The 25,529-nt window shown below is 40.6% G+C and overlaps 1 protein-coding gene across 3 annotated transcripts in view; it reads left to right on the top strand.

The window, feature by feature from the left end:
- FGD5 (FYVE, RhoGEF and PH domain containing 5) overlaps positions 1-25,529 on the top strand; it is a 78,900-nt gene that overhangs the window by 10,824 nt on the left and 42,547 nt on the right. For all 3 annotated transcript variants that reach the window (XR_010368794.1, XM_064433205.1, XM_064433206.1), the window contains exons 3-5: positions 18,123-18,252; positions 20,969-21,027; positions 21,137-21,167. Coding sequence is in view for 2 of the 3 variants with exons in the window: in XM_064433205.1 (XP_064289275.1) it covers positions 18,123-18,252; positions 20,969-21,027; positions 21,137-21,167 (220 nt within the window). In the remaining variant the exon portion in view is untranslated. The remainder of the gene's footprint in view (positions 1-18,122; positions 18,253-20,968; positions 21,028-21,136; positions 21,168-25,529) is intronic.

Raw genomic sequence — 25,529 nt, 5'->3', positions numbered from 1 at the left:
GGCCTTCCCTGCTAGGTATCGTAGGCACACTCTCCATGTTGGCTGGCTTACACCCCTCTCAGGAAATGCTTACAAGAAAGATTGGAAGAATACAAGATAAGCCTTGATCAGTGAAAAAAAAAAAAAAAAGACATCAAATTAACTCCTTACTTTGTAAATGAATACTGGATCTGGATCCCATGATTTGCAGGCAGAAATCAAAGAATATTCAAAAAATTTTGGTTTATCCAGTGGATCTAATTTTTGTGGCTGGCAGGGGAAATGGGGAAAGTTTGCTTTGTTCTTCAGTAAGAAAGGTTTCTGACTTCTTGACTGAATGAAATGAGAGCCTGTGTGCTGGAAGGGGTCCTGCTTCTTTTTTTAATTCCTGTCAATTTCTCAAAACAATAATATATACATAATTTATGTTTCAAAGTACAGCAGTTAAATATAGACCAGAAAATCACAAATCACAAACTAATAAGACTAGACAGTGATTTTTAGAAGTTGCTTTAAGGGCTATCATGGCCCTTGGACAGAGCTGCTAACTTATAAATGAATTAAATAGTTCTGAAATCATATGCACTGCTAACATTAATAACAATCTTTCACTCCATTCCATTAGGTTATATCCAAATATGAAAATGTCTTTTTCATAGGAACGTAGGAGCAATGCATTCAACACCTTTGAATTTGAATTTGCTGTCAAATTGTAGCGTACAATCAATGGGATGCAGAGATGTAAATAAGAAGGGTGTTTTCCATTAAGCTTATGTTTAACAGATAATGAGATAAGGTGCAAAGCAAATGAAAAGGAATGTCTTTAATGCAGTTGCATTTTGTTAGAGCTGTATGGAAAAGATAAAAATCTTAGAAATAAGGCTTTCATGCCCGTTTGTATGCATCATTCTCCAAAAGATTTAATACTCCTGTTTCTTTGCAACATTTATTTTTTCTGGTTGTCTCTCTTATCATTGTGGATGGAACAAACCATGGGCATTCCACAAACCCCTCTTAGGGTACTTTAGACCTAGGGATTAAAAGAACTTTTCTTTAACACCTCTGAATGAGTCTTGCAAAGCCTTTCTAAGACACAAATGATGTGGGGTAGTGAGTAAGACATGGGAAAAGACATTGCATCAAGGCTTAACAAGGGGATCCAAATGCACCTGAAGCTGAGGGATGTGGAACAGGGGCCTGTGGTTTAGCTCTTTGGGTGGCTGCCTGCAGTCTGGGGAACTCCAGTGATACTGACACAGGGGCATGGTGGAGCACAGTGCAGCTTCACAGCACACACCATCACATCTCCAGAGCAGCTCACTTACTCACTTACTTTCAGTGGTTTGCGTTTTATCCAGCACACTGACATTTGCTTTTGAAACAGCCAGCCAGCTCTTTGTGTCCATGAAACACCACCCATTGTAGGTAGTTCTTGAAGAACCAAGTTAAAAATATTAGGACTACGTCAATTGCTGTGACTTGGGCCCATTTATGAACTTCCTGTGGAAGCCTGTAGTTTCAAAGGGAGAGCCAATCCAAACTGGTTCAGGAAGTCTCGAGGTCAAGGCATGAACATAATCTTCAGCCTGCTGTTTGTTGTGCATGCAGTTTTTGCTGCTGAGGGTGAAATGAAGGCTAGGCTCCTGTACAGCCTCTTTATCAAGATAACCAGGGTGGAGGGGAAGAGCACCAGGCAGACATAATTACTGCTGAGATAGCTATTATTTGCTGTATTTTGTCAGCATGTTTTGGACAAAGACATGCCTGAAAAGCTTTGATGAAATGTAAATATGCATCCTGTGTACATACACATGCAGTGGTATAACAAACATGAAGAAACCGTGTATGGCCTAATTGTAAAGCAAAGCAAATTGTACAAGCAGGTGCACCTATTTATACATGCCTACATGATGTATGGACATGGATGTTTTATTTGCTGCTAAAGTAGTTTGGCCTAAAATGTCTTGCCATGGATTTAAGATTTCTAGTAAGAATACCTATCAAACATACCTCTACCACAATGAGATAAAAATTTATTTTAACTGTAGTTTGCTCATATCCAGAGGCTTTTTTCAACTGTTTGAGACTACAAGTGTGTTGGATTAAACCTTTGCAATACATGTTTTTTGAGCCTATGAACTTCTTTTTTGTGCATTCACCTGTAGAGAGAGCACTTGTGTTAAACATCTGGTGATACCTTATGGAATTGCTACATTATTGATGAATAATCAAGTTCAACTTTTCTATCACACGTCAGATAACAGAATGTGAGTGTTACAAAAGATTATTATAAACCAGGAACCTTTCCTACTGTGTATGACTGGGGAACAGCAGGGCAGGAGGGCACTTCACAGAAACTCTCTGACGAGAAGATTCATTGTTTAACTTTCTTGCTGAAAAGGACAGACATTTGAAGTGTGCTGCTATGCAGCCAGCAGGAGAATCCTAACAGCAATACCAAGATTTTAATCAGCTCTGAGAAATCCAGTTGTGGTATTGCATCAGATGGGCACAGAGGACGGCCACTAGAAACTCCTGAAGCCTTTCACTCCTTGTATAAAAAACACAGCTGAAGCAATAGGTACAGCTAAAGCACCTGATTGTTTTTTATACAGGTGCAACTTGCCCCTTCCTATGGCAATTAATTCAGGTGAACTCTGGTCCAAAGAAAACCATAAGGCTATAGTTGTTTCTGTCCCAACAAAGAGCAAATGAGTGAGAAGCATTCTAGAGATAATCAAAATAACCTCGCACACAGGGAGTAGTTGTGAAAGGAGAAGCAACACCAAATTTCTAGATGTTTCTAACATTTTCTAGAACACACAGAAAAAAGATACACGGTTTGTTAGCTGGTTTTGACCTGTACAACACCTGCCCATATGCTGACCATATCAAGACTTCTCATCCCTATAAGCAGTTCAGTTACCATACATTCCTGTTTATGGTAAAACTCAAGGAGAATTTTGTCAGATAAAATCAACTTGTCCTTGATTTTTTGCTTGTCCTAGCTAGAGCTGCTCAGTACTAGGCATGGTTGTCAGAGGATATCCAAACAAGATACACGTTCAACGCAGTTCAAGCTGTCTTTTGGCTCACTGCTATGTATAATAATACAAATGTTGCTGACATTACCCTGCATTAGTAATAGAAGCAAGCTATATCTATACTGGAGGCAAATCTATGCAAAGCAAGCTTTGAGCTACAGATTCAGCATAGATTTTAGATAGTTGTTTTGGGAAATATTTTCATTTTCCCATCCTTTCATTTTCTTGCTTTCACAGGAAAACAAATTCTAGCTGCTGATTCCACTCAGTTCCTAGTTCTCTGCTTCTTAAATCCCTGCTCTGTGACTACATTAAGCTAGCATGCACCCATAGCATTGATGAGAAGCTTTACAAGAGACAGAATTTTGGTTTTGTAGATCTAACATTTCTCAGGGCTGGTAATATTTTAGTGTTTGTTATGGAGGTAGCACAGAAATGGTCTACCAATGGGGCTTAACCCCTTTAGAGACCTGTATGGGTCAATTGTAAGGAATTTTGCTGACAATCATTAAGCTGAAGAGAACCAAAGTGATCATGAGCATTAAAAGAAACATAATTTTTAAAAAAATAATTAATAAAAATCTCTACATAGTTTTTTGGTTTTTTGTTGTTTTTTTTTTAATGTCAGTGTGAAACATGCTGTCCTATAGATCTTGTAGATGGGAGAAAGTCCCATAAAATGCTGTCACAGAGGGAAGGAGGATGAGGGATGAGCCTAGAGACAAGGAAAAGAGGCATTGTCACTTGTGATCTGCTGAATAGGATGGAAAATAAAATCTCATGAGCTTTCACCACTTCTTGAATTTTGCAGCATAGTTCTGAAAGAAAGCTTTGTACGTTCATTGCAGAATAAGGGATCCCAGTACTATACTTGACTTCAGGCCATGCACAACCTATTGAAAATCTTGATAACAGCTGGCTCTGATGCGAGTCATGTTTTTATTTCTGTTTACTTGAGTATTGTCTGAATTGCAGCAGGGAATTTGAAGGTGACAGTGCTTAATGCAGAACTTCAAGCTGCTCACAGACAGGGAGCAGTCTGCTGAAGGTAACCTGTTGCTGCTGGGCAACAGGGCATGCGTCACCTTGCACTGTCAGGCATTAGAGACAGAAAATATTAAGTGCTCTTGGATGACAGAGTTTTTCTAAGAAGCACCTCTGAGAAGTGTCTTTAGACAGTATCATTAATGTCATATTAATACCAAAGAATGAAATATTTTAATACATTGTCCACAAGCAGGTATCAATTTTCCAGCAGCACCATGACTGCTCTCCTGTTTCCTCATATCTGTGGAGCTGTTTGTCTTGGTTCATGCTGGGGATGCAGATGTGTAGAGACATTATAGGTCGTGAGAAAGCCAGTGTGCTCCCTCAGCACAGCTTTGTATTGCATTTCACCATCCCACATACATAGCATGACCTCAGAGAACTGCTGCTGCTCAGACACAATGTGCTGGATCTCACCCTGGCTTTATGAGAGATCACAGTCTCTAACACCTCCCAGGAAATGTTCCAAAGACCTCAGCATGTGTTGGCTTTATTAGCAGATGTTGGCTTTATTAGTTGATGGACTCCTTTGTGATGGCTATTTTAATTATCAAATTACAGTGCAGGAAAGAAGGAATGTGTACACATCGCCCTCTTCATGTCCTGAGGGCTTTTATGCCTGAGTTGACTCTCTGTCTTCACCGTTTTCATTAAATAAACCAGAAATACATTTCGGTGGGGTTACACAAGAGCATAGAGTCTGCTGTGTATTGCAGAATTGTCTTGGAGCCAGAAGTGATATTGATGTGATTTAAGCATTCCTAGCATCATGCAGAAAGAAAGCACGTGCTGCAGACAGGGTGATGAAATGGTTGTAATGGTCAGACCTTTTACTGTCAATAACATGGCATGTTATTGCATGCCTTTTTTTGTGCATACCTTTCCTCTCTCCCACCCCCACCAGGAATCTCACTCTGAAGATTTATTGACAGAGAGATTGCACATTAAAATGCTGTAGCCTTTCCAGAATCCATTGCTCCATGACATGGGGTATGTCTCTAGATTAGATTTGTAGCAAAAACAACAGAATGCTATTGCATTTTAAATGCAAATCCAGTCTAGTAGTTTCTTTTTTGTTGTGCCACCCACCAAAGTTATTTATAGTGCACAACACATTTTTAATTATCCTACAAGAATTCTTCTTTTACAGGACCCAAAGAGGGGTTAATGTAAAATCTCCCTCTAAAAATTTGGTGTTCAGTGGCATACAACAATTAATTTTACTTTAATTGACCAATTAGAGTTAATGGGTGGAAGAACATATTTAAGACGCGCCATTTGTTTTGCCAAGAACCCTCTTAAAGAGCTTATAAAAGAGTCCTTTCACTTGAGTAATTGGCTGGATTAATTAGATGCTATCCATTAAAAGCCTAGAGCAAACAGATTTAGACCTATTGTTAGTGAGCACCTTTTGGTGCTCTGTCTGATTTATGCTACACTAGCTTTATCAGTATCACAGGGATACTCAAACTTCTTTTTCTCATAAGAAATACAGCTAGGTACTGATGAACTGAGACAAGGGATAGTTGCATATGTCTGCTGCACAGTCTCCATCCAGCTATTCTCAGCTGTCCCAAATTAAGTATGTCTTCAGTCTCTTGATAGTTTGTCCTTATGCCTTGAATACGTTCAGTAAACTTGGATATTAGCCCACTGCATCCCCCTGATGGGCCCTCGGGGCAGGTGGACCTCATCAAGGATAGCTAGTTTGGTGTTTCTGATGAGAGTTTCTTATCCTCTTACATTTCAGGTCTCAGTCTGCATTCTTAGTTCTGAGAGTTGGCTAGAAGAACTCAGAAAAGACTCTTCCTTAGCACACATGTCTACAGAAGTAATGGACTGCATACAGTACAACACAACTTTGAAGTCAAATCTTCTGGTCCTTAAATAGAAAAGGGCAGTATGTGAGGTAAAACTGGGCACCTCAAAATCTTTCCTTCGCTCTTTCTACTTTCGCATTGCTAGCCTTAAAAATCAAGACACTGGCAGTGATATAAAACTACATCACAGTGAATACATCCAGGGTAAAGAGCCACTGTGAAAGTGACATATATTAAGTTGTCTGGACAAGTAATTCATCTTGCCATTTGATTGCAGTTTAAGAAAAAACATTGCTTCAATGGCCAAAAGAGAGATAAAATATGTGTGCCTAATTGATAAGTCTGAGAAAAAAGCCCCAACAAAATAAAGGAATTCTGTAGTTAATGACATATTTCTGATTGTTTCATTTGCAAGTAAAAAAAAAATAGATATTGAAGTAAATTCTGAACTAAACCATATTTTTGAATTGCAAAATTAAGATGGTTTTGATTTTCCACAATTATTTGGGAGAGCGGCCAGAAGTATTTAATGGATTCATCCCAGCCAAATATTACAAATCTATGTCATTTTTAATAATTCTAAAGCTGATTTTCCAATTTAAAAAAAAGTCAGCCAAGCAAAAGTACAGCCAACTCTAATTTTAATCTGGGAAATAAAACCAACCTCTTAGAAGACAGAGGAAACCACTTTCCTTCAGCCCTACGGATTAGCAGTTAAGCTCTGTTTCTCTCCTGGAAGTACTGTTTTAACAGCTGGGTGAATCTCTGAAATGCACGAAAACTGAGTTCACTTGATCCTAGTTTCACTGCGGTTTTCCCCTGGTTTATCCCCAGATTTGGCTGCATGGTGTTGATAAAGCAATTGATCTTGGTAGGGAAATAACAACTCGCCTTCCATTTTAAGAGTCCTGCAGGGCAGAATCGTGTTCATTGTGTTGTACTTACTGTGAGTATTTTCCATGGAAAGTATGGAATAACGAACTGGCAACAAAATTAAAAGAGAATGGTAAGACTCTGGTACCAAGTTTTAGTGTCTAAATTACATTGCCAAAAAATAAAGTAATAATAATCAGGAGCATATCCCTAATCTCCAATCTATAATATATGCCATGTTAACAGTTTCATTTTCTGAAATGTATAGTCTTTTTCTAAGAGGATCCAGGACTCATAGTCAGAAGAACATTAGTAAATGTGTCATAGTTGGAAAAGTGACTATATAAGTAGAATCTGGATGATAAATGATACTATGCCAGATGCTCATGCGGGGTACGTTTGTACCTCTGAGGATGTGAACAGCAATTTGTGATTTGACTGCCTTGATGATTTGTGCTAGAACCTGAAATTAGAATGAGCTGAAACATTTTCCAAAAGGGAGACCTTCACAAAAGAATTGTATGTGAACCATACATCTGTTTTGGCAGAATTTAAAGGAACTCCTATATGCTGTAGCCTAGGATATAGATATAGAAAACCTAGTCTCTGCTTCTCACAGGTCTGTTTTTCCAGATCACTTTGAGTAATGACTTTGAATCAGTCAGCAATGGTAATTAGATTATGAGTTTCTCACAACCCAATGCCTAAAACACCAGCCACAGTGAGAAGGAAGTACCTACTGGTTTTGTTCACAAGACCCAAAAATAGACACAGTCCTGTTTCATTTCTAGAACATCTGAAATAATTTCTTTTCAGTTGTCCGAGGTACAAAAATAAATGCCTACACCTCAGATGTTGCAGCAAAGAAAAACAGTGGTCTGCTGGTCAAGTCCTGTACAAACTGAGCTAACACTCCAGACTTTGCAGTAATCAGAGTTTTCCATTCTACATTCTACACTCTTGGGCACTCTTCTGCTGCTGGATCTGACAGACAGATGTTGTTACTGCATTGAAAGGGATCTCTTAAAGCCATAAATTACAAGTGTAATTTCCATTTTGGAAATGGCAATTACAAACCAAGGGTGTCCTACCATTCCTAATACCAGTTTGAAATTCCATGTTCTGCCCTTCTTCTGCTATGTGCATAACCAACTGTTATTCTACTTATGCATGAATGAAATTTAATTCAGTAATACTATAGCAATGCTTAGAGATAAGTCTTGTGTTAGGACTCATTGTTGTGCAAGGTGTTTGTAATTTCACTTCTAAGCAAGGTACTATTTGTAAGAAATTGGTATTTTATCTGTCATAGCAGATTCAGACTTTGTAAAGTATTGGTGCTATGTTACTGCTACTTTTCCTAATTTTAGAAAAAAATATGCTTTTGTTTTAAAGAAAGAAAAAAAAAAACCCTGAAAACTGTCATTACCTGCATTGGAAGTATCATTTTCTCTGTAGTGTAAAAGCCTCTAGGAATACTAATTTTAAGTCTTTTCCCAATACAACTCTAAAAAGCTTTTTAAAAAAGCAATGTTCTCTACCACAAAACCAATGCCTCCGTCTTCCACTAGTTCTGATGTCTTTTGGAATCAGATGCCAAGAATTCAAATTTCTGTTAATAAACAGGTCACTAAAAAGTCTGTCTGCAGCAAAGGATGATTGGTTCAAGTTCAGTTTTGTGTTTGTGTTTTACTGACACAATTTCCAAGCTGGCATCCTCCTTTGAGTTTTCACAATTATTATCGCTTGCAATTATGTTAAACTGGATACTCTGAAAGGATTATAATGAGTTGCATCCATTTGCTGTTATGATGATCACATTTGCCTGACACCTAATCACATGTCATCCAGACTAGATTCCAGAATCAACAGTGTAATCCTGGCCGTACTCTGAGTTTCAGGACTATTTGTGCAAAAGTACAGAGCAACTGCTGTAGTGTATGAACCTAGATTCACTAAGGAAGAGGACTTGTAAAAATATTCTGGTTCTGTGTAACTCACTGTAGTCAATAAGCTCTTTGTGCAACACATCTGGACCAGATTCTTACCTATATAAAATTTTAAACCTGGTTATTATGCTTGTTAGATAGCAGAACCATCCACCAACATAGAACATCTCCAGGGGATCCCTGTGTGTGACAAACATGACCTGGTTATGCTTGGCTCCATTTGCAAAACTCCCACCTGATGATTGACACTGATCTTTTTCTGAATTGTCTATCTGTAATGTTTTTATGAATTCTAATTCTCTGGGCAAGGAGTACTGCTTAATCTTTCATTATTGATGTTCTTCTCCAGTGTGTGCCTTTGTGCAGAAATCACCAACTTGGCTGCCTGAAAGCCACTGACAGCATATAACTCAAGAACCCTCACCACCAGCAGAAAACAGCAATACTAGCAAGCATGACTCTTAAATAGTTCCAGATACATTTCTGCATCTCAGCTTGGCCATAAGGATGAAAACATTACTCTGTGCCTTAAGCATGGGCATGATCCTGGGGTACTCATCCCTCTGTCTTAAGGACAAAGTTTGCAGTAAACAGGAAGAAGAGAAGTAAAGCTGTGCCTCAAGGGAGATGGACACAGTAGTTCATGTTTAGACCTTGGCAGGGATCCACAGTGTCCAAAGCCTTCAGTCTAACCTGTGCTCTAAACGTGACATTGCTCTGGGATTACCCACCTGACACATCTGACTGCCAAAGCACAGAGTTAAGAAACATGCCAAAGATCAAAACAAATCCTTTGTAGTATAGCAGTGGTTTCAGCTTTGCTTCCCAGACAGTGGTCTCCCCAGAGAGGTGGGGAGATGACCATCAGGTGACCAGCTGAAAGTCACCTCTAACTTATATTTTTTCCTTCCCTTTATTAATAAACTTCTAGGTGGTAGGCTTATTCTGTCACTGATGTATAGAGAGGAATAAGTCTTACAGAGGGTTGAGTGAAATCAGAGGGTCTTATGCTGCTCAAAGATCACAAATACAAAGTGAGTCCACTGAAGTTAGGGTGAATGCCCCCAGTTTTACATCATTGTATCCAAAGTCAGATTTTCACTGAGATAAGTCATTTTATAGAGGAGAATAGAGCAAAAGTGTTGGGCGGTTTCACTGTCAGAGGCCATTTTGTACTGTGACTAGGGACTACTCAGCAAATAATTTGAAACCTATCCTATAATTGGTGGATGTGTTCCTTGTTAGCTTCTGTCCCTTGACAGAAATGCAGAACGGAATCTCAACATAATGCAGATGTATGGTGTGCATGGTCTGGGAAGGAAGAAGGGTTTCACAGCACGGTACTTCTGTCACTGCCAAGCACTCTGGTCTTCATTATGCCCACCTCCTTTGCATTGCAAGGATTTGACATAGCGAAAGGTTACCACTGATGGGGAATGATAGGGTGATGGAGATCAACAGGGCTATGATTTAGCAAGGGAAAGAAGGAAAAGAGAAGCATAAAAAGAATCTTAAGGGAAACCTCTGCTGGGGCTGTTGGATATAAAAGCTCTGGGATGTCTGTGAAGCTAATGATTTATTGAAAGTAAAAGCTATGCAGTGGCTGACATGTGATATTATTAATATGTTCAAAGGAGTTTCTAATGGTAGAGCTGCATTTAATAATATATTATGTATTATCAGCTGCCCCATTGTACCTTCTGGCACGGTGGGGTGCTGGGTGTGGTGCAGCTGAGCGTCAGCCCTTGCTAGTTCATTGCCAGGTCATCTCTGGGGAGCAACTGTTCCCTGTTTACAGGAAATGCAGGACAAGGGCCGGAGGGCCAGGCTGAGCACAAGCTGAGGCCACCACAGCTCACTGCCTCCCCCTCATGCCTGGGAGAGCAGGAAGAGGGTATGCACTTGTCTGAGGCCCAAGGACACTGTGTTTTGTTTCCAGGCATGTCCAGCTTTTACTGCTGCTTTGTTTTACCTGGTGTTTTAAAACCACAGGACTGGGAGGGAAATGGTGCTCACAGACAGCGGTGCACCCCAGGGTATGTCACTGAGCCTGAAGTGTGGATTGGCTACACAGGTGCCTCAAAGCAGAAACCTCAAAGCTATCCATCCTAGCATGTCTGAGACATGGCTAATGAAACCTCACTCTCAGGCTTTCTCTTATCCCTTCTCTACCGATAGCGCCACAGGCTGGGCCAGAGGACATTCCCTAAGATGGAGACCAAACACCTTTGTGCTCCTCACTTCCTGCATTCCCTTCCAAAACTAGACCTGCACCAGCACTGTTGTTCTGTGACCATCTCCAGGAGCAGTGGTTGAAGCTGGGAGAGTTTTGTCCCTAAAGTTTTCTAGAAAACAGCAAAAGCCTTATGCACCTGCCCAAAAATCCTCTTTCCCTCTCCTGTATTCTGTACAACAACAATGCAAGATAGAGCAATATTCAAATTGAAATGCTTGTGGAATTAGAAAGAGCACTTTTCTGGCCTTGGCAAGCAAACAGCTTATGCCTCGGAATGTGACGTGATTATCTCTGTGTTACCTTGCCTTGACAGGCTGTGTATGTTATTAGCAGGTACCATGTCTTTCTTGGCCTTTTAAGACTTCAGATATAATATTTGCCTTGAGGATCTGCCATAGGGAACTGACTGGCTAACTGTATGCTGCACTAATAGGCATTTCCTTTTACTGGCTTTAAATGCATTTGGACTTTATTTTCCTTTAGTAATGAGCCTTTCTTTTGCAGAATGAATTAAAACAACAATTTACAAATGGATGCAGGGAAATAAATAATCTGTTTTAGTAAAACAGGGTACTTCAGCACCCCACTGCATCTCCCAAATTACTCAATCACTGCATTGAGTTCATATTATTTTAAATTCTTGCAATAAGGATGTCACCATCTGAGAGTTTGAACTAGTAACTGCTGAGCTTGGGACTTGAGATAAGGATAGGGAATGCAGAAGAAAGCTGGATTCAATCCTCTTGGCCCAACAGTGGATGACTGGGGTCTTTGCAGGTGTTGATTATTTTTCCTTCCCACTGGATGGCATCAATTTTATATACGTGGGTTTTGCATAACCCAGCTGTGTCCAGGTGAGATTCTGGTCTTGCATCCAATACATCATAATTAGTTATGAGCTAAGATTCCTGTGACAGAGGAGTTTAAATGGGCACAGGGTGAGGTCTGTGGATGGGAAGGTTATGGCAGCAATTTAGTAGTCATTTGGAAATTTAGCATATGTGATCTGAGTTGATGTGTGAAGCTCATCACCACTTAGCTGGTTTCAGGGAATATATACTTGTAGAGGGTGTACTTCACAGAGAAAGAATAACTGTTTGTACCTTCCGAGGTAGCTCACATAAGCTTGCTTTGCTTACTCAGGTCAAATAATTGACAATGCAAACACCAATACACACAGAAAAAATATTTAGGGTCATAACTGTTGTTCATTTCAGAGCTTTGGTGGATCTAGGCCTAAATGAACTCAACACCACAGCCAATCTCTCTTTAGCAAATATTTGAAAGGATTGTCTTTTAGCAGTCCAGAAACATAGTTTTGCTAATGAATGGATGAAACATCCTAGACAAAAAGACATTCTGTCGCCCCACAACAGGCAGAGCAGAAGTCAGTGATTACCTCAGAAACCCAGACAGTTCAGTGTCTTCCTATTGCCACTATGTGTAAACATTGACTATGTTGAGCCCTGTGTTGATAATTACTGACAAAAGCACCTTTAATATACTGGTTCCACTGTAGGAATGGAACCAAGGATGTGATTTCTAGCCTCTTCTACTGCTTTCTTTATCTTGTGGTGAAATTTTTAGCCAAATACTTTTATGATTTTGAGACACTTTTGAAACCATAAGAAATTTTCAGAAAATATATCAGGAGCTCTTTGGCCTTCAAGTATACTGGTGGTAATTAATTTGCATCATCCAGTTTGCAGGTTGCAATAGATGCAAAGAAAATAACTATTCTCTCTTTCTGTGTCCTGACACTGAGTGGAAAGATGGAGTGAAAGACCACAGGGAGGCAGCAAGGAGGTAATCCAGGTAGTCCAGGTGTCTGAAATACCTGTTAACCAAATGATGTCACAGTGGTTGAAACATCAGCACATCCTGGACACTGTTTTTGGGACTCATTAAGCAAGGTATCCTTTCTAACCTCTTGAGTTTCATTAGCTGGGATCGTCCTTTAGGCAGCATGTACCTTATGGAGACAAATTACTAGTTCATTTCAAATAGGAACACAACAGAGGTTCCTTAAGTGCTGCACTTGTTCATACCCTTCTTTAGACTGAAATACATTGAAACTTACTTCCAAAAGAAATCAATTTAGTACAGGGAAACTAATTCAGGTTGATTGGTGATGGTGATTATTGATAGGCCACCCAGTGGCTTTCTTCTCCAGAAATTACATTTTGTAATATGGAAATTCATTTACAGAAGTCCCTGTCCTGGGACAGACACATGAGAATGATGGAGGTGCTCAGGAGATGTGATGGAGTAATCTGGAAGTAATCCTCACTGGCCAAATCACACTTGTTTTGATCTGAGAGGAGTACAGTCACAGGAGTCTTCCACTGACCTGCTCCCTCCCATATGATTAACATGGAGGGAATCTCCCCCTCTACTCTGTCCTCCTGAGACTCCAGCTGGAGTACTGCATACAGGTCTGGAGTTTTCAGCAAAAGAAAGACATGGACCTATTAAAATGGGTCTGGAAGAGTGAAAAAAAAAAATGCTCAGAGGGCTGGACCACCTCTGCTACGGAGGCAGGCTGAGAGAGATGGAGATTTTCAGCCTAGAGAAGAGAAGGTTTTGAGAAGATCTCATTGTGGCCTTCCAATACTTAAAGGGGGCTTTTAAAAAAAAGAATGAGCATGTCTTTTTACATGGGTGGATAGTGATAGGACAAGGGGGAATGGTTAATGGTTTTGAACTAAAAGAAAGGAGATTTAGATTAGACATTAGGAAGAAATTCTTTAGCCAGAGAGTGGTGGGTTGCCCACTTTCCACCCAGTTGGAAAGCTGTGAATGTTGGAAAGCTGTGAAGCCCCCATCCTGGGAAGTGCTCAAGGCCAGGTTGGATGAGGCCCTGAGCAACCTGATCTAGTGAAAGATTTCCCTGCCTGTGACAGGAGGATGGAATGAAATGATCTTTAATGTTCCTTCCAATCCAAACTATCCTATGATTCTGTGATCACTGTGGCACTAAAACTGCATGACATCTAAACCCTGCACAAATGCTTACTGCTTCAAGGAGATGCTGTATTGCTCTTGACTGACCAACCAATTTCTAGTACACTTCCACTGTCAGCTGCAGAATCAGTTGCCAGGTAAAAATATGCTGTAACTCTATCCCAACACACATGATGATACCTTATAGGCACTAGGGTGGATGTGCAACACTAACATTTGAAGGGACATTGCCAGTATATTTCAACAGCCTAATCAGCTGCACTTCAGATGTACAAGGAGCCGCTTGGTGGAAAGGATGAATACTCCACAGGTATCATAAAGCATAGGTGAGTGGTACCCTGCAGGAAAGAGGACTCCCCTTCTCCCCTCACGACTGGTGTTGGGGCAGAGACCATGAAGTAGAAGGCAAGTGAGATTTATGAGCCTTCCTTTAGGATGTGTGACTTAATTACCTGAAAGCAAACTGCAAGCAATCTGACCATTACTGGTACAGAGGACTTATATCAGCCCAATGGAAGTCACAGGCCTTAAGTTTAGATTTTCACCAACTCAGATTTTATTTTTTTGGGGGGTTTGGTTTTCTTCGTTTGTCTGTTTGGGTTTTTTTTTGCTTTTTTCATGCAGTTGGTGACTCTAAAGAAGGAAACAAAACATCACTTGGGAGTGTGGCCAAGAGATGAACATGCAGCCAAGTGCATTTGTATTGTTTTGCAAACAAGAATACATGCTCTTCGTAGGCCCTTATTATAATAACCTTGTCTGGGTATATTTGCCACTGTTAAAACACCCACTTAAATCCTTGTATCTCATTAAAGCTGTCTGTATAACTTCTGAAAATCTTAAAAAAATTGATGTGATCATTGCTGAGGAATGGGTTAGACTTTGCAAGGTCATTTGGAGGACAGATGTGAAATTAAAAGGAGGGTATGTATCTCTTAGAATTGCACAATTAAGCAAGAGAAAATACAGTATTTGTCAATTTGTGAGTCATGTTCTGTGAGCTCACACCTGTTGTGTATCTCAGCAGTGCTCTCTCATGCATACACCATTTGTGCTCAAACTTTCCAACCTGTGTTCTGCAGGCTTCACATGTAGTAGAGACTTGTGTCTGGACTTTATTTAAAAAGTTCTAGTACAATGATTAGTTCAGCTTCCCTCTCCGTGATGGCTTCACCCTCCCCTCAGTCACTGAGGTCACTTGAGGTCAAACACAAGCATAGTGTAGGGGCAGGAAACCAGAGAGTCTTTAGACTCCAGCACACTTTTTATGATGTAGCAATACATGTGCAGAGGCAAAACTAATAACAAATAGGGTGCATCCACACAGCTTCTCCCTACTCTGTACCTATCAGAAGCTCTACTAATTATAATGTAACTGGTGCTAACTAAAAAGACTTTTGCTGCACCACATCATCCTGTATTTATTCAGTCAATTAAATGTCAGACTGTCCCAGAAGGCCCATTGCTCCCTTTGTTGTGATGGCTTACTCTTGGAATGATGACAGACAATGGCTGAAGGAGCAGCAGATAATGTTCCAGCAGTCTGTTCTCATCCAGCCAAATCATTGCTACAAGGAAGAGAATTAATTTGGGATTACCGTGTCTATTGAGATACTGCAAACTCTTGGACTATCTCTTCTTCTTCACACCCACACTTTTATTTGCATCTTCCATTGCATTTATTGCTTCCAGTAAGCTCAGTTAGCAGTGCTTTTAATGAACTAAAGAAAAGTATCACTTAGTTATTCCTGGGCACAATTCAAGCCTTCAGAAGCTAGGAATGCTAGGAGATCACAGGAGCACAGACATAAAAGATGGATGATGACATGTGAGTTCATTGGATTAAGTGTGTGCAGCGTATCAGGAAAGGTGCACTTCCCAGTAGCTCCTGTGACAATACAGAACAGTCTCAGAAGTAAAGTCCTGAGTGCTGTTGGAGTGGTCAGAAAAGAGGAGAATGAAAATGGTGGCACAAATATACCTGTGCCTATCCCATGTCCAAATGAGATCCGTAACATGTTGAGATTTCTATTTAAACGTAAGTTGGTGCCACTGGGATGCAGGTCTGCTGCAAACAAAGCCCATGAGATAGTTTAGCAATATTGCAAGTTCTGCTACTGTATGAACCTTTAATGATGCCATTCATATTGATTGCAAGACTAGTATACTGAGGCATTCTTCCCAAATTATAATGTGTTCTTATATCAACATAATGCAGTCATTTATCAGAGAGAGAGAAAAGGAAGGAATACCTTAATTTCATGTCTTCTGGGACAGTTACGAACTGCAGAAGGACTGTGTGAGTAAGGGCTGAGACTGGCTAAATTATTAATAAGTCTCCTGAGTTGTTCCTGTATTTTTCTTGCTCTTGTGCTGAGGTCCCTTTGCTGCTGAAGTTGGACAGGTTTCCAAAAGTGTGGTGATGCCACCCACACTGAAAAACTGAAGATACAACTAATCAGCCAGAGTAGACAGTGGTGAGGAACAGCGTTACTGCTTGGCCCTTTGCCCAGCCATGACAAATGCACTGGGTGGCCTGTGAGAGCTCCTGGACTCTGCACATCAGGGAAAAGCTGGAGACAGAACAGAAAGGCTGACAACCACAATTGCATAGGAGACACATAGCCCTGTTTGCAGCTTAGAGGTAAATGCAGATATGTAGGGAGTTTCCTTTCTGAAAGGATATAAGAATCTGGTGAGTGACCTTGGGAGTCTCATCATTGTCCTCTAACTTACATTAGCTCAGCTTTGCCCAGCCTTCTATTACTCTAGTATTGGTTTTGATGCCTTGGGTTTGTTTACATCTGGGATCTCCAAGCAGATTAAAGAAAAATAAAGGGATGAAGCAGAGATGTGAAAGGAAGTTAGTGTTTCAGAGGATATGGGAAGTATAGAAATAACATAAACTGAGTAATCCAGGCCTACATTACAGACTAACCTGGCTGGCCAACATGTCTGCTAGAAAACATGGAGGTGTCAGATTTTGTTTCTCAAGACAAAAGACTTGCCCTCTTGGCTGAACACAGAAACCTTGCCCTGGAAATGTAAAAAGCTTGGGGCCACCATGATGTACAAGCTGTATATAAAATCCCAGAATGACACTGTGGTCAAAAAACCAAATCTGATCCTTGAATGTGAAAACTCAGTAAAGTCAGGTAGGAATAGATGGGTGTTACAGCTGATATATATGGCTTGGTATCCATCTTTTGCCAGTGCCGGATCAATGAGTTATGTGTTGCAGTACCAAGAGGAGTATCAAAACTGGATGGCAGCAAAAGCTGATGCTAAAATGATTGGTAAATTAAATAATGCTAATGCATAATTGAATGAAGTTTAGAGATTTTAGAATTATTAAATCGCAAGTGGCATGATATAGTAAGACACCAAAATCTTCACCTGTTTCATATAAAAGTCAAAATTAAGGAACAACTTGAATACAGCTTATGAGTACACAGTAACAAAATCTGGAAGACTGGACACCAGTTCAGCAAAGGTTTAACAAGATCCAGCAACTGGAATTTGGAGCTAGGCATATACAGATCATCTTTAGTCATGCTGGAGGTCATGCTGGAAGTTTTGAGATCATGGGCAATTTTAATTGGAATTTTTTTTTTTTTTAATAAAACACTGCAAAGCCACAAGCCTGTATTGCACTGGCCTGTGTTTCACACCAGCTCCAGTACTCTTACTGCACAGCTTTCTCTGGGTTTTTGGAGCTGAATTCATGTTCCCTTGAAGCAATCCAAGGATTCTGGAACCAGAGTATCTTGTAGTTTAATTGATTATATTGGTGTTACCATTATACTTTTCTCGTCTGTTTGATGTTTTCCTGGAAAACTATTGTCACAATGTCTAACTTCCATTTAAAAATGTTTGTGTGATTTTACTGAATCTATTTTGAGGGGCTGACTAGGGAGGAACAAAGCAGTTCTGGTTCCAACTAAGTACGAAGTTTTTACTCTAAATTGGGCCAGAACACTGATCTCTTGGGGAAGCTTGAACAAGTTCAGTTAACCTCCCATTGATCCTTTCAGAGTCTTCTGCTTGCCTGAATGTTTGCCTTTCAACATAGCAGCCAAAAAGCCCCCTGCTTGATAAATCTTGCTTTCCAAGCCCTGCAGTTCTGCAGGGATTCTAGGATTCTATATGTGTGAGTAACAGGGAGTCTGGGAATAACACCATTGAGCTAGTCCATTCTGTTTTTCTGCAGTGCCTACACTGAGCCCTACAAGGTGTGCCCAGTCTCTGTGACACCAATGGAAGCTGTCACATCGGATGAGGAACAAAAGAGTTCAGAAGATGATGAGAGCAGCCTTGGTGATCCCAGTCTCACCAACAAGGTAAAAAACCCCTAAAAATGGTTAATGCATGAAATCTGGGGACGGAAAAGCAATTTGCAGAAGATCCTGGATTCTTAGCTCTATGTTTTTGGTCTGGTGCTCATTTCGAAATGGCAGAGCCATCAGTCCTTCACTCCCCCATTACACTAGGAATAATTTACCTCTACAGCACATGGCAAAGGCAAAGAATGTAGACTAAAGATGGACAGTGAAGGCAACATAAACAGCAAGAAAGGCCTGACTTGAATGTCTGGAAAAAAACTTCATTCCAAAGCATTTAGTTTCCATCTTGAGAATTTAAGGTTACATTTAGTCAAAAAAAGACAGATGGAGAAGACCTGCACTGTGCACAAACGGGGACCAGTAAGCAGAGTCTCAAAGGTCTCAAATCAAGCAGGTCAGCTACTGACTCAAAAGCAACAGTACGTAAGAATGACTTTGCTGCTCCTTACACATTTCCACTGTTTTCCAGACTCTAGGCATCATTCTGTTTTGCAAACCTTTAACATATAAGAATATGCACTTGTGTGCACACACACAAAACTGAAATGTGCTGGAGTTGGGAACTACAGATTTGTGTGCCTTGAGGAAGCACCTACTTCAGATGCCTTTCAAGGGACAGCTCTTGATTTACATAATTACGCAGATCCTCCAGGACAGCTGCAATCTAGCTCTTCAAGGATGGAATCTAGAAGACAGTTGTGGATTGCTATTCCTTCACTCTCACTGATTCACAGAGCTAACCTGAAAAAGTGAATTGTTCTTGTAATGCCTCAGTTTACTTACTGTTGGCACTACTGTAAACTGCTATATTGTGCATAACAATTACTAAAAGGGCATTATGAAGTCACTCATATACTGAAGCTTATAAAACTGCTATGAGCCTCTGATTGTGACAGTAGCACTCTTGTCTCAGTACAATCAAGCTACAATACACCAGAATACAATCAAGCTACAGTACTCTCTGAAGTACAACACACACACGGTAAAATGCATGAGGAGATGCAATTTGTCCATGTTAGCATGCCAAATTAGTGGCACACACAGCGATGGAGCTTCTGCTTCCATGTTTTCACGAGTTGCCCTGCTTTGAAATGCAAAGGGTACTCCAAAAGAATCCTCCAGAGAAGTGACTTGCACAATGCTTCTGGTTTAGAAAATTGTTCTATGATCTACCGGTGCTGCTCTTAGGCCAAACAACTCCATCGTAGCCCCATGGAGGCAGCTTGGACCCCAGCCCCACAATTTTTTTTAAGCTGGATCTGTTTGGTTCAGTTTTTTAAGGAGACCAGTCTGGTTCTGATCAAGGTCATGCAAACCACTGGGTCAGCACAACTGAGAGCTGGCTCTATGCTTAGAGGGGAGTGACTAGCACTGCCACCAATGTGCCATCAATCTTTATGATTAATATGTCATAGGCAAAATTCAGGGACTTCAGAGTCACATAGTCTGTCTAGAGCATGTCTGAGAGTGTCTCTATGCATTGTCTGTCTTGGGTTATTTAGCTGCTGCTTGTTTAACCAGGAAATTAACTCTGAGATACACAACAGTGTCTGTAGACAGATTCCTGGGAACAGGGGATAGAGTGGGTGCAGGTCCCTCAACTATTCACTCTCTGAAACAAAGTCCAAGTGATTATTATAAGACTGCAAAGCTGCCAGCATTTTAGAAATCTTTACTCCGTGCAGCCAATCATGTGCCTGGTCCTGTGGTATAGCTCTATTCCAGCTCCCTCTTCAGAAGCTTCCCTCTGGGCCTCGGTCCAAGCCTTTGCTTAGCAGATGGAGGCCATGGCAGCCATGTAGGGACCCTTGACTTTCTGCTTCACTGAGTCTTCTTACCAGAATACTTGGTCTGACAAGCAATGTCACAAAAACTTGATATTGCGCTCATTTCCCCTGAGTCCACTCTAGATCACTGAGGGCTGCATTTCTTTGTGACTACTAGACCAGTGTTTTAGGTCCTTACTTCACCACTGTTGAAAAAGTCAAACTTTTCCCAGTAAATTCCTTGCAGTACATATTTCTATGCTTTGGCCATCTCTCACCATAAGGATGAATCGTGAATTAGGAGCAAAATACTATTAGCCACTTGCACCTCAGAGACATACAGTTTGCTTCTTTCACAGTTATCTGTGTTTTCCAAGATGCCTACCAGTTAAATAGATGCCTTGAGATTTCAAACAATGTTGTCTGGTGAAGTACTGAACTAATTCTGGAGATATTTATGGCCATTTAATTTAGACACTTTTTTTAGTAGGCAATAAAGCCCTTTGCCCCATTTGCTTCTAAAGGTCTCACTGACAGCAGTCAGAACTGTTTGGAATATGATCATTTTGATAAAGAACTCCTCTTTCCAAGTGGTATATCCTCAACAGCTGTGAAGATAGCCTGTTCAAAGTTAAGCACTTTCTGCTTCTTTGGCAAATTTTTGACCTGTAAAAATCCACAGAAAATTTCACTCCTCCTTTAATAAAAAGACATTTTTCTAACTTGCTATCTGTATTGGCATTATTACATTGTACTGTATTACTAGTATTTGAATTGGAGAAAATGGCCTGTCGTGGAAAGTCCAGGATGCCAGACACTGAACAGTAAAGAATTAAAGTCTGGTCACTATTTTCACTACAGAAATATGCCAGTTTAAAGTGCTCTCTAACACTACTTTACTTTGTAGAATGAGAAATCTCCTAATTGTTTCTGACTTCTGTTGACAGAAAGAAGGCCAGTCCAGAGCTTACCTCATTGCCCAGGAACTAATGTCTTCAGAAAAAGTGTGAGTTTGTTTTTATAATCTACCTGTTGTGCTTCTAAAATTAAACTATGCAGTCCACCCTTCAGTATTCATTTGATGGCAGTTAATAAAAGTTTGTCTCTCTCCCCAGATATGTGGAAATGCTCCAGTTGTTACGTATGGTAAGTAAATAATTTTAATCACTGAAACCTAGATACCCTTTTATTAGCTGCAACTTAAAAGACATAAAAGCATTGAAGGGATTTAAGGGAATTTGAGGAGGAATGGCTTACAGTGAACCATTCAAATCTATTTGTCATCTAGAGGGAAAAGCATTGGTCAACAGCTGGGGCTTGTTGAGGTTGAGACTGGTGTAAAATGCATAACAAGCCTAGTGCAGAGAAGGAGATGATGATAAATAGGGGTGGACATTCTCCCTTCAGAGTGAGACAGATGGGAATAGAGCTATGAAGCATGGGGATTTGGTTTCAATGGACTCACTCTGCTTGCATTTAAGCTTCTTGTTTTCTAATAATGCAGTATTGGTAATGGCCAGTGCGCTCTGGGTATCCACACTATGTCACAGTGTTTTGATTTAAGACAATTTAAGAGGCAGATACTCTAAAATGAGTTACTTCCCCACTGATTTAACAAATCCCTTTCCACCAATCACTTTTCACTTATATCTACTCCTGTTCCTTTCTGAAAAAATAGCAGTCTATATAAAAGAAACAGCAACAGGCAAAAAATAACACTAATCCTCACTAGTTACAAAGTTGCTGAGCTCTCACTGACTCCCGGAAACAAACATAAACTCCAAAGGGCAGAGTAACTCCTCTCCCAAGACGGCTCCCTCCGCAGCCCAGAGCATGTCGGAGACAAAGGGAAAATGTCAGAGAAACCCCTAAGACGGCGCCCTCCGCAGACAACTGCATGTGGGGAGACAAAGATGGCAGCAGCTCTCCTCCCTCTCATCTCTCGAGCAGCAGCAGCTCCACTGACAAAAGTGGCCGGCGCCCTCAGGCATCTGGAGCTTGGGAACTGAAGAACTTGTTGAATCTGCAGTGCCAGCCTCTGCCTGTCCCTAGGCTGGCAGCATCCAACCAGCATCAGCACTGCAGCCTTCAAGCCACTGGTGCTGTGCTGCTCTCTCGGGTCCCTGGGAAGTGGTCACAGCACCGAGCCTGTCTGAGTCCAAAGAAGCACTTGGACAATGCTCTCGGCCACAGTATAGAATTCATGGAGTGTCCTATAAAGGGCCAGGGGTTGGATTTAACAATCCTGATTGGTCCCTTGCGACTCAGCATATTCTATGATCCTATGATATTGCTCCCTGTTCATTGTGTCTCTCAAGCAATCTACCAAAGCGGTAGAACCAGACACTTAAAGGGACTTAGATGCTTAGCTAATTAATTTGCTGGTACTTTGATAAATTGGTGATAACCTGCCTAGCCATTTTCCTCTCCTGTCCTGGCTTTCCTTTGATTTCTGCACCACAAAACACATTATTTGACACCAGTGATACAAAGCTATAGTTATCCACTGTTCCCTGGGGAAGCCAGGGTGCTTTCTTCACCTGTGGGATACAGGGCTTCTGACCACTGAGAGCACTTAAGGAACTCCTCACTGAAATTAATTATTTCCTAAAGTATCACCAAGTAAAAGAAAAGAAAAAGGCTCTGCCAGCATCAGAGAAGAGAAATATCTATACAGGAAATTACCTTGCACAGAAAGTATTAGTCACTCTGCACCTTCATTAAAATATTCTTCATCTATTTAGTTTTCCATTTCCAAATACATTTGTGCTTTGGTACATTACAGACAGCATGTAAAAGCAGACCTGTAAAAGCACATATACGGTGGAGGGAGAGCATTTAATGGAGGTGTCTAGGAGAAGCCTCTCATTTGCATTACATCCTGGAATTTTCCATACACCTCTAGGAGATAAAAGTGGCTTACTAATGCCATAAAACTTTTCAATATATATATCCAAACTTGAAATGCACTTCAGTGCCTTTATCCACAGTATAAATGGCTGCACACCCTCATGGCTGCTATAGCACCATGCTGCTGTCAGGCTGCCTTGCCTATCCTATTACCGGGTCAGGAAAGAAATGCTTCAGGACTTTCCCCATCCCTTCCCTTTTCTGCTTCCTCTGGTAAATCCCTGTGTACTGAAATTTGTTTTCCTGCCTGCCCATCCCACTGGAGAAAAGGGATCTTATGAATATTTAGCATGTTCTCATTATTTCCCTAGTTATGAAAGAAATTAAGGAAAAGAGAAAGAGAAAAAAGAGAGAAGTTAATACGTCAAATGAAAGTAAGAAATGGGCCTAAAGTAAACCCTTGAATGAATGCACTGGTAGGTTGTGAAATGCCAGAATAACTGTAACCATGCACTGTGACATTCCCTGTCCCAATTCCCTGGGTAAGAAAGTTCAATAAAATCTCCTCAGTTTTAGAACTGGAAAGAGCCATAAGACAGATGAGCAGTCACCAGCCATATGAAGTTTAAGAAGGGCAAAATCACAATTTTGATTAATTATTTCCTTATACCGTGGAAAAGTTCTTATGTGTATTGACCCATACCCTCCTTTAGGGGTTACAGGAGGCATTTCTTCAGCAGAGCCAACTAGCAAGTTTCTCAGATAAGATTTAATTGTTTGTATGAGTTGGCTTTCTAACTAGTGAGGATGTATGAATGGAACCTGTGGCAGAGAATGAGAAGAGAGAAAGGGGAAGCCTATTTTCACACTTGTCTGCTAGTTCAGGCACTCTTTGGTTTAGAAGAAGTCAAAAATCTTTATGGGAACAGGCTCAGAGGGTATGTTTCTGAGTTTCATTGATTGCTTGTCACCCTGGCATACGCCGTCTCTACTGCTATAGGCTGACGTCTGTGTGATACCTACCTACTGCAGTGACATTGAGAAATAATCTGCAGGTTTCTCCATTATAAACACGTTCAATCTAGAAAACACTGTCACTTATTCCATCCCAACTAATGCTGGACCTTTGTATTCGCCTGTTACCCAGTATTGTTCAGAATATCTAGAGAAACTATTACCAATATTACAACATGCAGGTCCCTTAGAATGTAGGGGTAATGTTGGTTATTGCCTAACCAAGTCAATATTTTCAATACTGCCACAACACTAAAAGTTATGATAATCTAATCGCTCCTTTTTCCATATTTGAATATTTTAAGAATAGTCACATCAGCAAAAGGTCATGCTTTCCTGTGGGCTTGCTGTTGACACAAATTCCATTAGCAGATTTCAGAAGCAACCAAGAGTGCCCACAGTCACCAAATTGCTCTTAAGGTACCACACACCATTCATGGCCAGTTAGGACCTTCCTTGACAGCATTCCTCAACCCAGGCATGCATTTCTGTTTCCCATCACCAACTTTTTCAAGAAAACAGTTTCTAAATGTTCAGCATCAAGTCTCAAGTTTCATCTTCTGATGTAAACCCACATATTGGTAAGAAAGGCAAAGAACTAAACCACACCCTAGCTGCTTTCAGAAAGGAAAGAAAAGGCTTTTCTTAAGCCTGCAGCAAGAGCAATTTCCCATCTCATTTCCAGGCTTGGCTAGTGCTGCTGTTCATTCAGCATAACAGATTCTGTTTGGCCTTTCAGTGGAGACTTTAATAAACTGATTGATTGCCAAAATGATGACATTTCCATACACCCCCTCTGCTATTGAACTGAAAGACTGGAAACATTGTGTTAGCTCACAAACTTGTATCCGTTGGTGTGGTAGTAGTGATAATAATCTAAAAGGTTAGCTGTTACTTGCCCTACTCGAAGGTAATGCAGTTCTCTGGAGCAGTGAGTTCAGGACTCATTCTGGTCTGAGCAGGTGGAACTGGCAGGGCCTTCTAGTCCAAGTTTATGACCTCTTGGTGCTCACAGTTTTTCCAAAGTCGATTAGTCTTTGAATTTCCTTCCGAATCATTTAATCTTCAAGTTTTGTCATTCTATCTCCTGTTATGCTTCCCCAGCAGTGCAGGCTGCACTTGACATCCTTTTCTTAGTAGTTGGTCCTGAACAAAATGCTGCAGGTGGCTTTCTCAGCTTAAAATGTCACACATCACCAAGATGGTTTATTTGCCTCCCTTCAGCTGGTCTGTTTCAGATGGCTTTACAAGATGTACACAAATGAAACCTAATGTGACTCAGATTTCTTCAGGATCTCAGTCTGTATGGGTCCAAGCATTTCCTTGGTAGTGTATCATGGTCATGTTTATTTCACCTTTCTTTTTTGATAGTGGACCACGTTCATGTTTATTTTGCCTTTGGCTTTTGTACCTAAAATCTTTGTGTGTGCATAAACCCCTCTGAAGTTATTACTTCCTTCCAAGATATTTTCTGAATTAAGGACATCTCTGCACTGAAAAGACATCAGCCCAAACATCTCCCTTGAAAAAGAAAATTGACCCTGTTTTCTGGTTTGCATTTTCCTCATAACAATGGACCACAATTGTTAGAAACAGAGACCCAGATTTATGCTTCCTAAGCATTTGGAGTTATAGCTATGAATA

This window comes from Passer domesticus, chromosome 9, assembly GCF_036417665.1.
Source record: "Passer domesticus isolate bPasDom1 chromosome 9, bPasDom1.hap1, whole genome shotgun sequence".
NCBI lineage: Eukaryota > Metazoa > Chordata > Aves > Passeriformes > Passeridae > Passer > Passer domesticus.
Note: the sequence above shows the minus strand (reverse complement) of the source record. Positions and strands in the feature narration are given on the sequence as shown.